Source organism: Pristis pectinata, unplaced genomic scaffold (assembly GCF_009764475.1).
Source record: "Pristis pectinata isolate sPriPec2 unplaced genomic scaffold, sPriPec2.1.pri scaffold_109_arrow_ctg1, whole genome shotgun sequence".
NCBI lineage: Eukaryota > Metazoa > Chordata > Chondrichthyes > Rhinopristiformes > Pristidae > Pristis > Pristis pectinata.
The window spans coordinates 1-15,755 of record NW_026262459.1 but is presented as its reverse complement, the minus strand read 5'-3'; the positions used below and the strand labels follow the sequence as shown (position 1 = coordinate 15,755).

Genomic DNA, 15,755 nt, shown 5'->3' with positions numbered 1-15,755 from the left:
GAAACAGGCCCTTGGCCCACACTGTCTGTGCCCAACACAATGACGAAGGAAACCAAATCCCTTCTGCCTGAACAACGTCCATCTCCCTCCATTCTCTGCACATCCATGGGCCTGTCTAACAGCCTCTTAAACCCCTCTATCGTATCTACCTCCACCCCCACCAGCACATTCCAGGTACCCACCACTCTCTGTGGAAAAAAAAACATTGGCCCCCACTCTCCTTTAAACATTCCCCCCCTCACCTTAAGTACACACCCTCCAGTATTGATGCATGTCAAAGGGTCACACAGCAAGGAAACAGGCCCTTCAGCCCAACCGGTCCGTGCCGGCCAAGATTCCCATCTGAGGAAGTCCCATCTGCCCACATTTGGCTCATATCCCTCTAAACCTTCCCCATCCATGGACCTGTCTGAGTACCTGTGAAATGTACACCCACCCACTTCCTCATGCTACAGACTCTCTCTCTGGGGGAGAGGCTGTACTTGTCCTCCAGTATTTGAACACCCAGCGAGGGGGGAAAGAGTCAGGTGAAGGAGTCAGGCAGCTAAACAAATGCGCAAACATCAAGCACTCCCCTCTCACAGAGATGTTGAGGGAGGAAACCGCAGATTCAGACACTCGGTGTTGACGCTGCAATGGGGCAAAGCTACCGTCCCGTCCTCAGGATTTCCGCCGGACACCCGATTCAGGATCCGACTGAACAGAGAGCCCAGGGCAGGTCTGCGTCCGCGGGGGCCGTGGGAGATATCCATCCAGGGGAGGCAGCCCACCGACTGACAGTCGGGTCACCCAGACCAACTGAGGTCACCCCCCCCCCCCACCCCATGTCCACAACCCATCCGTACAGGGAAGGTGGGGGGGGGGGGGGGGGGGGGGGGGGGGGAGGGGAAGCAGATGGAACACATGTGACAGCTACACTCTCTGTGAGCCCCCCAACCCCCACCTCTTCACCTCCTGAATCCAGATGCCCCCTGGACCTGGGGAGGGAGGGAACCAGCCCCCACCCTCTCCCTCTCACACACCCCCAAACGCAGCAGACAACAGAGCAAAACCAATAACACAAAATTATATTTTCAAAGACTGGAGGTCAGTATTATGGTGGGTGCCACATTATTCCATCGCATCTCTGTACATGCATCTAGTCGATAAAAGAAAAAGTCTCTCGTGTGTCTAGCACTGGGGGGGGGGGGGGGGGGAGGAGGGGAGGGGAGGGGGTGCCAAGAGGACAGAGGCGGTGTGTGTTGGGGGGGGCGGGGTCAGGGCAGGGAGGGTGGGAGGGGGGAGGCAGTCCATCAGCTGTGGTCTGGCGAAGACTCTCTGTGGGGTTCCCTGCTCTTCTTCATACTGTCCAGGTACTCCTGCTGTGAGACAGCCAGTACGGAGGCAAGGATCTCGTCGTCCTCCCAGTCAGCCAGGCCTTGAGGGGGGGGGGGGGGTGGAGGGGGCCGGGGGAGTGGAGAGGGGAGAGAGGAGGGGAGGGGAGGAAGGAGGGAGCGGGGTGGGGGAGGGGGGAGAAAACAAAGTTGTGGTTAAAGGTGACCGCTGTCCCCAGTTCCGTTCCTCTGGCCTCCACCCAACTCCTCCCCCACCCCCCTGGACCACCACCCCAACATCCCCAGCTCGGGGTGGGGGGAGGAGGGGTGTGTGTGTGTGGGAGGGTGGTGTGCTGGTTATTGATGGGAAGGCCAGCTCCTTGTCTGAGAGGGCCGGACTCACTGACCGACAGACCCCCGTCTGGTAACCAGACCCCCCACCCCCAGACCGACCCTACCAGTGACCAAGTGCCCCCACCCCCCCATCCAACCCTGTCCACTGACCAACACCCCACTCTGCCCCCTCCTCCCACCGGCAACCTTCCTCCATTCCCCAAGGTGGGGGGGGGGGGGGGGGGGGAAGAAACCCTGACCCACTGCCCCACCCACCTTGTCTGTTGGCACTCCCTGGCCCCACGCTCACCGAAAGCAGTAGGGGGGGGGGTGGCGAGGGGAGGGTGCAGCAGGGTGAGACACTGAGGGGAGGGGGAGAGACCCTGACCCACTGCCCCTCCCATTCCCCAGCCCCACACTCACCGAAAGCGGTGGGCGACATCTGCTGCATGATGGTGCGGCAGTCAAGGGCGGGACACAGCGACACCGCCGGGGAGGACACTCGCTCCCCGCCAGAGGCCATCTGTCTGCTCGTGCCTGGTCCGAGAGACACACCGCGGTGGGGGGGGGGGGGCGGAGATGTAACGGGAGAGGAACAAGAGGGGAAGAGAGAGAGAGAGATCAGTTAGAGGGATTGACGTACACGTGAGTGCGTGCCGTGTGGTATGAGAGGTACAAGCCCACCGGTCTGAGGGTGCCGGGAGCACCAGGGTACAGAGAGGGATGTGGAGACGTTGCCAACCACCCCCCACAGGTGGGAGAGATGGTTTGGTGGGGGTGGGGCAAGGGGGGTGGGGGGTGGGGAGATGGACACACCGGGGATGGGACAGGCAGCTGTCGTGTGTGGGGACAGACTGTGCACTGGACAGGGCGTCAGTGTCACAAAGTCAGGGGCAGGGCCGGGAAATTCTGTGGGTCTGCCTGGTGACTGTGCTGAGCACAACTTTGAAGGGGGGAGGTGGCAGTCAGTGGCTGAACTATATCCAAAACAGGCGGGGGGGTGGGGAAGAGCTGGTGGGAGGGGGCGGGTTGCCCAACCAGTTTGGGGGGGGGGGGGGGGGGGGGGGGTGGAGAGGGGAGGGTGTTGGTCATCCAATGGAACGGGGACGCGAGGCCTGGGCCAGACACTCACCTGGCGCGCAGGGCGAGGGGGGCTTGCCGAGGGCCAGTGCGACGGCTGTGCCGGGGGAAGGGGGCTTGCCGCTGGCGTCCGTGTGGGGGTCGAAGTGCTCCGGGGACGAGGCGCAGCTCCTCTGTCGGGGCGACCGGCCGCTCCACTCCTCCGGTCCGCTGCTGGCGGCCGCTGTGGCCGAGCTGCAGGTCGCCGAGGCTTTCCGGGGCTGCGGGCAAACCGGGCAGGTCAGCTGCAGGAGGCATCACGCCAGGCGGCAGCAGAGAACAACGGCAAACGCTCCAACACGTCCCAGCACGGTTCCCAGCGCATTACACGTGACCGATCCCCCCCCCCCCCGGCGTGGCACGTGGGGTGTGTGACCCCTCACCTGCCGAGCCTGCTTCTCCTGGTCTCTCAGCCACTGCAGGTAGGACTCGCGAGCCACCTGCTCCTCAATGGCCTCGTTCGTTGCCTCCCAGTCTGTCGCTCGCTTCTTATCCTCCAGCATCTGCTGCTCAATCCACGACTCCTCCGACGTCTTGATGGCGTTCTTCATCAGCGACTGGTCTGCGGACTGAGAGAGGGCTGGGAGTGAGTGCAGGGGCCTCCAGAAGCCGGGACAGGGACGGTCCTGGTCCCAATCTGGGGTACAGGGAAGCGAGAAGGGTTCAAGTGGGAACCGGTGCATCAGATATGCTGCCGGCATTCCTGACAAGCAGCTCGGAGGTTTGTCCCCGGCTGCCTGGCAGCAGATACGTTCCAGGTGACGTTCAGGTGCCCCACTGAGAGCCGGGCAGGAACGTGCTGGTTACCCACGGACTAGCAGTCCAGGGCTTGGGCTGGTGACCTCGAGATGTGACACCAATTGCCCCCACTGCAGCTGGGGAACATGAACGCAGCCAACAAACTCCCCGGGAATTAGCACATTGAGTGACTCATCACGGGCACAACCCTCCCCACCATCGAGGACATCTTCAGGAGGCGGCGCCTCAAGACGGCGGCATCCATCACTAAGGACCCTCACCACCCGGGACATGCCCTCTTCTCGTTACTACCATCAGGGAGGAGGTACAGGAGCCTGAAGACCCACACTCAACGATTCAGGGACACCTTCATCCCCTCCGCCGTCAGATTTCTGAATGGCACATGAACACTGCCTTGTTATTCCTCTTTTGCACTATTTATTTTTGTAACTTGTAGTAATTTTATGTCTTGCACTGCAGCCGCAAAACAAGTTTCACAACACATGTCGGTGATAAAACAGCTGATTCTGGCTCTGTGACTGTGAGATAACGGGACTGATGCAAGGTCACTCCAGGGAAGGAAACTTGCTGCTCTGATCAGTGTGTTGGAAGGACATCAGTTGCCCTTGAGGTCAAGGGTCCATCTTATCGCACTAGGGGGCCATTCAGTAGTCTGTGGACATTTTTCCAGGTGGAGATAGGGAAGGGCAAGGAACACCAGTACTGGCCCACACTGAGGAAGCAGCGACTGTTGGTACATTAAAAGGGGATGGAGCCCCACAGACACCAGCCTCACAGGGTCAGTACACCCCCTCCAGATATGGGCCACAATCATCTGACCCAGATAGTTCCCAGTGCTGTGAGAGTCCCTGCCTCCACCACCCCCTCAGGCAGTGCGTTCCAGATTCCAACCCCACCCCGGTGGGGGAGGATTCATTCTCCCTCAGATGCCAGCAGGGATCCTGCCAAGAACACAGCCTGTTCCTGAATCCCCCTCAAAGTTCACCCTATCTATACCCCTCTGAGGGGCACAGACAGGGTTAACGCACAGCCTTTTTCCCAGGGAAGAGGGACTAAAACTGGTAAATTGGTTTATTCTCACACATATTGAGGTACAGTGAAAAACTTTGTTTTGCATGCCATCCATACAGATCATCTCATCACATCAGTGCATTGAGGTAGTACAAGGGAAAACAGTAAGAGTGCAGAGTAAAGTGTCAGTTACAGAAAAAGTGCAGTGCAGGCAGGCAATAAGGTGCAAGGTCATAACGAGGTAGATTGAGGTCAAGGGTCCATTTTATCGCACTAGGGGGCCATTCAATAGTCTTGTAACAGCGGGATAGAAGCTGTCCTTGAGCCTGGTGGTACGTGCTTTCAGGCTTTTGTATCTTCTGCCGGTGGGAGGGGGGAGAGGATGGGTGGGGTAATTGATTATGTTGGCTGCTTTCCCGAGCAGTTTAAGGTGAGAGAGTATAGGTCGAGCGAGCTAGGGCTTTCCTCTTTGGAGCAAAGGAGGATGAGAGATGATTTGACAGAGGTGTACAATATGATAAGAGGCATAGATCGAGTGGACAGTCAGAGACTTTTTCCCAGTGCTACAATGGCTAACACGAGGGGGCATAATTTTAAGGTGACTGGAGGAAGGTATAAGGGGGATGTCAGGAGTAAGTTTTTTTTTTACACAGAGAGTGGCGGGTGTGTGGAACGCGCTGTCAGCAGAGGTTGTGGAGGCAGATACATTAGGGACATTTAAGAGACTCTTAGATAGGCACATGAATGACAGAGAAATGGAGGGCTATGTGGGAGGGAAGGGTTAGATAGATCTTAGAGCAGGATAAAATGTCGGCACAACATTGTGGGCCGAAGGGCCTGCACTGTGCTGTAGCGTTCTTCACGCAGAGGGTGGTGTGTATACGGAATGAGCTGCCAGAGGAAGTGGAAGCAGGTACAATAACCACGTTCAAAAGCAACTTGGATAAGTACATGGCTCGGAGGGACATGGGCCATACATGGGACCAGCAACACTGTCGGTACGAATGAGTTGGGGCGAAGGACCTGCCCCCATGCTGTACAACACTACGCATCCTCAAAAGCTCGCGATGGGCTGCCACGCACACACAGGAGCGGAGGGAAGTGACTCACGCCAGGCTTGAAGGCAGGGAGGCCCAGCCCCACACCGATGGTGGCCTTGTTGGGGTTCACCACTGAGTTGTAGTGGATGTTGCGGTGGTAGCTCACCCGGATGGGCTCGTCCTCTGTCTGGTGAATGCCGTGGAACGTGTTGATCGGCTCTGCTGGAGAGGAGGGCAAGAGAGCGAGGGAGTCAGGCGTACCGGTCCTTTCCCCGCCACCCCCGACCCCCACCCGCCACACCACGCTGAGCCAACCGACGCGCAGCAAGCACCCGCTGATGGTTGAGGCCCAACGAGAAGGTGGTCACAGAAACCTCCAGAGTCAGTCTGGAGTGGGGGGGAGAACCCGGCAGCCGGTGCACCGTGCAATCCCACAGGCAGCCGAGTGATTGGGGAACCGAGGGGTACAGGAGAGTTGAAGGGCTGAAGAAGGTTAGCCACCATGGGACTGGAGGGTGGGGCAGGGGAGGGCTCGAGGAGTCAAGCTGCCCACTCCTGCTCCGATGGTCAGGAGAATGGATGAACTGGGGAAGGAGTGACTGGGAATAGTTTGGAGAGGGAGGAATGAGGATCGGATTCAGGGAAAGTGGGGGGGGGGGGGGGGGGTCGGGTGGAGGTCAGAGAGGGGTCACTGCAAGGGAGATGACGGAGGTAGGAAGTTAGGGAAGGGGCCATTACTGTGTGACGTGTCCAGAGAATTCCCACTGTAACCCCCAGGGGGTGCAGGGCAGAGGGAGGGGCAGTGACGGGGGGAGGGTTGGAGATGGACGATGTGACGAGGGGTGGGGGGCAGTGACGGGGTGGGAGGGGCTCCCGTACCGAGGTTGTCCTGCCCCGCAGCACTGTACTGGTACACCTCCACCGGCCGGTTGTACATCTCGGCCATGGCCTGCATCTCAATGTGATTCCCATGGCAACTGCTGATCCTCTTGCGGTTGATGTAGGTAGTGAAGTCCTCAGTCACGTAGTTGGAGAAGTAGTCTGCATTCTTCACCTGCACGCACAGGGTCAACTGGTTTATCATTGTCACACGTACCCAGGTACAGGGAAAAACTTTGTTCTGCATGCCATCCATACAGATCATTTCACCACATCGAGGTCGTACAGGGGAAAACAGTAACAGAACGCAGAATAAAGTGTCACAGTTACAGAGAAAGCGCAGTGCAGGCAGACAGTAAGGTGCAAGGTCATAACGAGGTAGATTGTGAGGTCAAGAGTCCATCATATCATACTAGGGGGCCGTTCAATAGTTTTATAACAGTGGGATAGAAGCTGTTCCTGAGCCTGCTGGTATGTGCTTTCAGGCTTTTGTATCTTCTGCCTGATGAGAGGAGGGAGAAGAGAGAATGTCCGGGGTGGGAGGGGTCTTTGATTACGCTCTGCTTTACCGAGGCAGCGAGAGGTATAGACAGAGTCCATGGAGGGGAGGCTGGTGTCCGTGACGCGCTGGGCTGTGTCCACAACTCTCTGTGGTTTCTTGCAGTCCCGGGCAGAGCAGTTGCCGTCCCAAGCCGGGATGCATCCGGATAGGATGCTTCCTGTGGGGCATCAGTAAAAATTGGTGAGGGTCAACGGGGACATGCCGAATTTCCTCAGCCTTCCGAGGAAGTAGAGGCACTGGTGAGTTTTCTTGCCCATGGCATCCACATGGTTGGACCAGGACAGCAGGACAGGCTGAGGTCTGGGGTGGGTGGGGTCTTTGATTGTGTCGGCACAGGGGCAGAGAATGAAGTCTTTGGTGGGGGGTGGGAGGCAGGACCGGTGGGGGTAGGGTGGGGGTTGGTTGGATTGACCTCTTACCAGGTAGTCCATGCAGTGCTTCCTCACTACATCGTGCATGTCTTGATCCCCATACACCTGGTCAGCTGCAAGAGAGGAGGAAACGTGAGAAGTGGGCAGCCCACCGGGGCAATACACTCTGAGACTGGAGGGTGGGGGGGGGGGGGGGGGGCACGGAAGGTCACCACCCATGGTGGACTGTTCCCAGGACTCGAGGGCCTGAGTTATAGTGAGGTTGGCCAGGCTAGGACTTTATTTCTTGGAGCAAAAGAGTCTGAGGGGTGACCTTAGAGAGGTGTATAAGATCACAAGAGGCATCGATAGGATGAATGCCCACAGTGTCTTCCCAGGGTTGGGGAACCAGAGGGCACAGGTTTAAGGTGAGAGATTTAAACGGGACCCGAGGGGCAAGTTTTTCAGCCAGAGGGCGGTGAGTGTATGGAACGAGCTGCCAGAGGAAGTGGGTGAGGCAGGCACAACAGGATCATTTAACAACCACTTGGATAGGTACACGGAGGGGCAGGGCTTGGAGGGAGATGGGCTGAACACAGGAAATTGGGACTAGCTGGGCGGGCACCATGGTTGGCATGGACTGGTTGGGCTGAAGGGCCTGTACCCCTGCTGTGTTGCTCTATGACTCTGCAATCTCTCACTATTTAGATAACTCTCCTTTATTTCTCCTGCCTAGATGATAAATCCCACATTTACTCACATCACACTCCATTGACAGATCTTTGCCCACTCACTCGCCCCTCTGTAGCCTCTCACAATCCTCTAAACAACTCACTTCCCTTCCTGTCCTCCTGGCATCAGCTGGTTTACCACCCACACCTTTGGTGGCTGCATCCAGTCACGTATCTAGGTGGTGAACAGCTGAGGCCCCCGGCACCGATTCTGATGTCCCACTGCTCCTCATCCTGTTAACCAGAGAAAAACCCAGGTCCAGCAAAGATCTGACAGCACTGGAGAGGGTGTGGAGGGGGTTTCACCAGGATGTTGCCTGGGGTGCAGAGTCTCAATTACATTGGTAAATTGGTTTATTACCTCATGTACCAAGCTATGGTGAAAACATTTGTTCTGCCTGCCATCCGTACAGATCATTTCATTACAACAGCGCATTGAGGTAGTACAAGGGAAAGCGAGAACAGAATGCGGAATAAAGTGTCCCAGAGAATGTGCAGTGCAGGCAGACTGGAGAGGCTGGAGTGGAGGGGGTTAAGTGGGGACATGACTGAGGTGTATAAAACGGAGGGGTATCGACAGTGTAGTCTGCCGGAAACTTTCCCCCTATCAGACGTGAATAAAGCGAGGACACAGATTTAGGTTAAGGGGGAGGGAAGAGGTGTAGAGGGGATCTGAGGGGGACCCCCTTCACCCAGGGAGTGGCGAGTACCTGGACCACACTGCCTGAGAGCGCAGTGGAAGCAGAGTAACCAACAGCATTTAACAAGCAGTTGGATCACCTGGGCACAGAAGGCTATAAACCAACTGCAGGCAGATGGGATTAAATCAGAAGGGTTTCCATGCTGGACGACTCTGTGCCCACTCTGGTTCCCGTCAGCCAGACAATCTTCCATCCACATCAACACCTTGCCACTAACCACGACCACTTCTTTGCCCTGATAATCTTTGTTGAGGCAACGCCCTAGATTTCCAGAAAGCACCAAATAAGCTCGTTACATCTACCGGACCCCCCTTATCTACAGCACTTCACCTCTTCAAGGAACTCCATAAGCTGGTCAAACACAAGTTACCTCAGTCAGGTAGAGTGAGGCTTGGCTGAGGACACCATCCACTCTCCCCCCATCCCCACTGAAACCATGAGCTCTTAAATATCTTGGGGGGGGGGGGGAGCGGGGGTGCAAAAGTGATGCAAATGCACAGTTCTAAGGAGAGAAATCTCTCTCCTCACTCATGGTCTTCGTCCAATGTCCCATCAAAGAACAGGCCTGGTGGGTGATGAAACCCCTTGCCCCATCAGTGGAGGAGGAGAGTAATGAGGTGTGGAGGCCGTGTGAGGGGGAAGGGGGACAGAGTGGGTGGAGGAGGGATTGAGACTTTGGGGGAAGGAGAGAGAGCACAGTACACAAGGGACTACCCTGCGGTTAGTCCACAGCGGCATCTGAGAAAGGCAGCTAGCCAGGAGGAGCCCTGTATGTAAATGAACCTTCAAAAACAACTTACTGCAAGTCACGTGAATTTCCACAAGCAAAATACTATTTTGTTTTTAGCAATTTCACAGAATCACCAACCACAGAGCAGTGTAACAGGTGGGCCGGTTAACCCGTTCAGTACAGGCTAGTACTGTGACCGGCTCAGCACCCCCACCTCAGAGGGGGCATCGACCAGGCACAGGGCGGTTCAAGCACACACCCAACCCCTACCCCAGCAGTGCAGGAGCCCAGGGGTGCTCATACACACACCCTACCCCCACCCCGGCAGTGAAGGAGCCCAGGGGTGCTCACACACACACACCCAGCCTGTACCCTGGAGTGCAGGAGCCCAGAGGTGCTCACACACACACACCCCCAGCCCCTACCCCGGCAGTGGGCCCAGGGGTGCTCTCACACACACACACAACCCAGCCCCTGCCCCTGCAGTTCAGGAGCCCAGGGGTGCTCACACACACACACACCCCCAGCCCCTACCCCGGCAGTGGGCCCAGGGGTGCTCTCACACACACACACACCCCCAGCCCCTACCCCGACAGTGGCCCAGGGGTGCTCTCACACACACACACACACACACCCAGCCCCTGCCCCCGCTGTTCAGGAGCCCAGGGGTGCTCACACACACCCAGCCCCTACCCCCGCAGTGCAGGAGCCTGGGGGTGCTCTCTCACACACACACACACCCAGCCCCTACCCCAGCAGTGCAGGAACCCAGGGATGCTCACACACACACACCCAGCCTGTACCCCAGCAGCAGAGACCATCATTCTGAGCCCTGGGCAGGCTCACGGGCAGAGTCAGAACCCGGACTTGACGAGAGACACGGGTACACAGATAGGAAAGGTTTAGGGGGACATGGGCCAAATGCAGGCAAATGGGACAAGCTTGGATCGGCACCTTGGTCGACCTGGATAAGTTGGACCGAACTCTGTGCCGTGTGACTCGGAGACCCAAAGGGGCAGGGTGGGGAGTGGGGAGGCTGATGAAGGGCATTCCACACATGGGACCGATGCTCAAGCCTCCACCCCTCTGCCCAATCCGAGAGCCCTGCCCACCTCCTCCCCCACCCCTGTTCCCACCCTGGGCAGTGATCTCATGGTCAGTAATCCCACTCTCCAACAGGAGGACGACACGCCACATCATCCTCCCACAGTCCACGGGCAGGTCAGTGCCCACAGGGGGACTGACAGGATACTCCCCCCACACCCCCCCCGATCCCCCCCTTCCTGCCCCTGTACAGGGCAATGCATCGATGGGAAAAGGAGGCAAGGTGGACCTCCCTTCCTCTGCTGACCTTGGAACCGGCACACACAGGCCAGGCCTGGGTCATGCAGCAGCGGACAAGAGGGCAAAGGGAGTCAGTCCCAGGGCTGGGCTGTGGGAGGTGACATTCCGCCTGAGGGCAGGTGTCGGAGGCTGTTCCTGGTTCACCCACCCTCACCATGAACGGTGGAGGCGCGGTGCGGGGAGGAGAAACCGCATGTGCAGGGAGGTGGGGAGGGGAGGAATTCACAGGCCACAGCTTCCTGCACTGTCACTCACAGCCAGAGAGAGCGAGAGCCCGGTGAAGCAGAACAGAAATAAACAGCAGGCCAGCTGTAACCTCAGCACAGTAAACCACACCTCTGCCTGCCACACCGAGGATCTGAGAGGTGAGGGTGGGCTATGTGCAGAGGAGAAAGGCGAAGGCCCACATCTCCACAGCCCCGAGGCATGGTCTTCACCTGAAAGGCAGTGCCGGCTGCCAGGGCCAAAGCAACTGCAGCAGGGAGGGAGACGCCGAGCAGAGCTCCCCCACCACTGGTCCTGGGACCTCTCGTGTCACAGGAGGGCAGATGAGAAAGTACAAGGGTACTCTTGTACACGTTTATAGATTGGTCAACAAACCACTGCAGGAACTCAGTGGGTCGAGCGGCATCTGTGGGGAGGGAAGGAATTGTTGACGTTCCTGGGCAAGACCCTGCATCAGGGACACGAGGGGAGGTGGCCAGTGACTAGTGGGGTGCCATAGGGATCATTGCTTGGGCCCCAGTTATTCAGAACAAGTCAATTAGCTGCTCGAGGGAACTAAACATGAAACCTCCAAGTGCCCAGTTGACACAAAGCTGGATGAAGGACAAAAGTTTACAGGTGTGGAGAATGCAAGGAGCTTACAAGTTGGGTGAGTCAGGAAATGCCTGGCAGAGACAGTTTAACAACGACAAGTCTGAGGTTATCCACCTTGGTTCTAAAGATAGATTATCCGAGTGGTAATAGATTGGGAAAAGGGAACGCACTATGAAACCTGGGGGTACTGGTTCACCAAGCGAGCATGCTGAAGGCTGGTCTTTGTTGTACCAGGAGCAAGGATGTCCTGCTGCAGCTGAACAGGGACTCGTCAAGTCCCATCTGGAGTTGTGAGTGCAGATGTGGTCTCCTCACCCAAGCAAGGATGTTCTTGCCACGGAGGGGGTGCAACAGACTTCGATGAGACCGATTTCTGGGACGGACAGACTTGGTTTAGACTTCCGTCCTCCGGAGCAGAGAATGAGATGGGATTTCACAGGAACCTGCACAATTCTAACAGGACTGGACAATGGATTTGGGGAGTGTTTTTCCAATCACCAGGGAGCCCAGGACCAGGGGTGACAGCCTCAGGATGTGGGATATGCCATTTAGAATGGAAAAGTTTCTTCACTTTGTGTGGAGTTGTTCTCTCCCACAGTGAAGGCCAAGTCGTTAAACACCTTCAGGAGGGAGGTAGGTAGGTGCATTTCTCGATGCTGCAGACTAGCTCAGGAAGACAATAATCAGCACGGACGAGTTGGGCCGAAGGGCGTGCACCTGTGCCGTATAACTCTACGGGACGGGGGCGTACGGGGAGAAGGCAGGAACGGGGACGGAAGTGGGTGATTGAAAAGTACAGCGTCTCCAACAACCTCCTCCTGCTTTCTACTTTCCAATGTTTCCACATCCTGGGGTTTCTCAGTTTACAAGATGCTCTTGCTGTAACAGCACCCACTGGGATTAGATCGAACTCCCCATTCTGTGACTGGGGCAAGGGGAGAACAGCAATCTATCAGCCCCAAGGTCCACACACAGGGATGTTGTGGGCAGCTCCCAGTGGCCCTGCCCATCTCTCCAGCACATCGACTGCATTGGTGCTGCTCCTGATACGCAGCCATTTTCCACCCTGTTCCCACCTCCACTGTCCATCTCCAACTCTCCCCCTCCTGGATCCCCCCATCTCAGAGACAGAGGAGCCACAAACATCCATAAGGTCACAGACTCCCACATCTATCCTGACTACACCTCGTCCTACCGCCTCCCTGCAAGGACTACATTCCTTTATCCCAATTCCTCACTCAATCGGATTTCCACACGGGTGCCTCCTAAATGTGCTTTCCCCACTGTGGCTTCCCTTCTACCATAGTGGACAGGGGCCTTGACCACATTTCACCTATTTCCTGCACTTCTGCTCCTGCCTCCTCCCATCTCAGACAGCAGGAACAGTTGTCCAGGTTCCCACCTCCCAGCCTCCACATTTAACGGATCATCCTTCGCGATTCCCACCGGTTCCAACAGGATTCCAGAGACAGAACCCCCTCCCCTTTCAGCACCTAAGGGATCACTCCCTGGGTCACTATTCCACCTGCACCCTCCCATGTAACTGCAGGAGATGCAACACCCATCCATTCACTGCCTCAAGGACCATCCCACCATCCAAGGACCCGGACAGGTCCAGGTGAAGCAGTCGTCCACTTCCATCTGAAGAAAGTGCATTGTGTTCACCGTGTGCTCTTCTTTGCATCTGAGAAACCAAACACACAATGGGTGACCGCTTTGTGGAGCACCCACGTTCAGTCCATAGGAGTGACCGAGCTTTGAGATGCCGTCCACTTCATTGCCCCCTCCTACTCTGCCCCACTCTGTAGCATCGTGCATGGTTACGATGCCAGAGCAGGCTCGAGGAACACCACCCATTGCCCATCCGAGCACACTTCAGCCTTCTCCACCGCTGTTTCAAGAGCTGGCCAATTCTGTCCAGCATCATTTTGTCTCAGTTCTCTCTCTATACAGAATGTCCTGCTGGACATGCCCTACAACCTTACTGTTAGCAACACATTACACAAAGAAAAATAATTTGAATCGGAGTGCTACATCAACACATCTGGTCTGGTCTCACCCTGTCAGAGATATTACCTCTACCTACCCTGCCCCTGAAAACTAACTTCCCCAGTTCCAATGAAAGGTCTTGGAGCCGTTAACTATTTCAGGTCCAAAACAAGAGGGCACAGGCGTAAGGTGAGAGGAAGGAGTTTTAAAATAGATCTGAGGGAGAAAGTTTTTTTTAACGTAAGTTTTTGGAATGTGCAGATAAACCTAATGATTGTATCTGATTAAGAGAAATAGGGCATACAAGGGTACGGTTCTAACAATGGGGTTAGTGTAAATGGGTAGAAAGGTCAGGATGGTCGCAGTGGGCCGAAGGGCCTGTTCCTGTGCCGTCCCACTGTGACTCTTCCCACAAATGCTGCCTGACCACAGAAGGTTTCTATACTTTTCTGCTTTTATTTAAGATTTGCAGTACATGCAGTGTTTAAAATGTGCTCTAGAAGCCATCCCCATCTCTGCAACTGCGCCCTGGGACAAAAGGCAGGCTCTCCAGGTCAGATCCAGGTAAACTGGCCAGGAACCTTCAGCAAAGGCCTTGACAAAACTCCAGCTGACACCTGACTAGTCACAGCCCCGCTTTTAGCCGAGCACTGCAGGAGTAGTGCTCAACCACAGCCTGAGCACTGGAAGTGGACGGCAGCTCGGGGAAGGTGGTGTGGAGGGGAAATCTCTCTGCATTGCACACAGTGCCCCTTCTGTTAGGTGGCATGGGGGAACAGCCACTGTGTGAAACTGTGCGGTGAGGGCAGAGCGAGAGGAGAAACCAGCACACACTCTTCCAGATGTTTGTCACCACATGCAGGAAAGCACTGATACCGCAGAGGCCGTATTGCGCAGGCTTCAAATGATAGCTCCCTCTCTGTACGTTTTGAGATCCCGGGAATAGGTAGAGGGGAAGCTGCAGACAACCCGAGAACGTTCCCACTCAGAGCAGTGGCGAGGGAAGAGGAAAGTGCACCTCCCTCACCAGGGGCATGCCTTCCCCAGTACAGCAGGTTAAACCCCGAGGACAGACAGGTTAACTGGGGGGGGGGGGGGCGGGGGCAGGTGGGGGGGTCTGAACAATGGGCTGAAGATGATTAAAGGATACAACGGACTAGAGGGTGAAGGCCTGGTCAGGCAAGAGCTACCATGTCCTCTGGCAAGCCAGGGGCTTCAACTGATGATCTGAAGAGGTATATTGCCAAAGTCGTCAGTGGGGATGATGGAACCAGGGAAGGAGAGGAGGTCAAGGTGCACTGCAATTTAAGCAGAACCAAGAGGTCTGAATCCCAAGACATGGAACTTTAGAAGACAGCATTAAATGGGCACTGCAGAGTGCAGTGAAACCTGCCACGCTCTGGACTTTGACAGTGCTGGACAGATAGGTTGTATGGACTATTGGACAGGGTCCAGAGAAGGTTCACAATAATAATCCAAGGATTGAAAGGGTTAACGTATGAGGAGCGTTTGATGTCTCTGGGCCTGTACTCGATGAAGATGTTTCCATCAGTGGGAGAGTCTAGGATCTGAGGGCACAGCCTCACAATAAAGGGATGTCCCTTCAGAACTGAGACGAGGAGAAATTTCTTCAGCAGAGGGTGTGTGGAACTCGTTGCCACAGAGGGCTGTGGAAGCTGAGGTGTATTAAGGCAGAGATTGACAGGTTCTTGATCGTTGAGGGGGTTAAGGATTACAGGGAGAAAGCAGAATAGGGTTGGGAAAAAAAAATTGAAAGGTGGAACAGACTCGATGGGCCAGATGGACAAATTCTGCTCCCGTAGAGTCATAGAGCAATACAGCATGGATGAAGGCCCTTCGGCCAAACCAGTCCATGCCAACCACGGTGCCCACCCAGCTAGTCCCAACTTCCTGCGTTCAGCCCATTTATGATCTATTGGATGGTGCTCCTACGAGTACAAACTTTTAATTCACTTTTTTGTTTGAAACAGCTGTCACACCGTGGTACAATAAATGTTCCCGTGAACCCAGCGAGTTCAAAGGGAGCACACAAAACGGGTGAAAAGGGAGCCAAA

At 56.0% G+C, this 15,755-nt stretch overlaps 1 protein-coding gene across 2 annotated transcripts; it reads right to left on the bottom strand.

Moving 5' to 3' along the window:
* Positions 1–1,050: 1,050 nt before the first annotated feature.
* On the bottom strand, positions 1,051–7,498 carry otud5a (OTU deubiquitinase 5a). Of its 2 annotated transcripts, XM_052009766.1 has the most exons (7): positions 7,436–7,498; positions 6,455–6,629; positions 5,646–5,797; positions 3,149–3,334; positions 2,779–2,986; positions 2,070–2,183; positions 1,051–1,417 (listed from the first exon to the last, which is right to left on the bottom strand). In XM_052009766.1, exons 1-7 carry the CDS (start codon positions 7,472–7,474, stop codon positions 1,293–1,295), a joined length of 999 nt encoding a protein of 332 aa, XP_051865726.1. In that variant the 5' UTR covers positions 7,475–7,498; the 3' UTR covers positions 1,051–1,292. The 2 variants fall into 2 exon arrangements, with proteins under 2 accessions (XP_051865726.1, XP_051865727.1); XM_052009767.1 differs by lacking the exon at positions 2,070–2,183.
* Between the last annotated feature and the right edge of the window lie 8,257 nt (positions 7,499–15,755).

What these genes read in the sequence shown, in the direction of transcription:
- otud5a (XM_052009766.1), bottom strand. Translation starts at nt 7,474, where the DNA reads ATGCACGATGTAGTGAGGAAGCACTGCATGGACTACCTG. An exon ending in AGCACTGCATGGACTACCTG is followed by an intron (nt 6,630 to 7,435) that starts GTAAGAGGTCAA and finishes CTGTGCGTGCAG; the next exon opens with GTGAAGAATGCAGACTACTT. An exon ending in TCCCTGCCTTCAAGCCTGGC is followed by an intron (nt 3,335 to 5,645) that starts GTGAGTCACTTC and finishes GCCCTCTCTCAG; the next exon opens with TCCGCAGACCAGTCGCTGAT.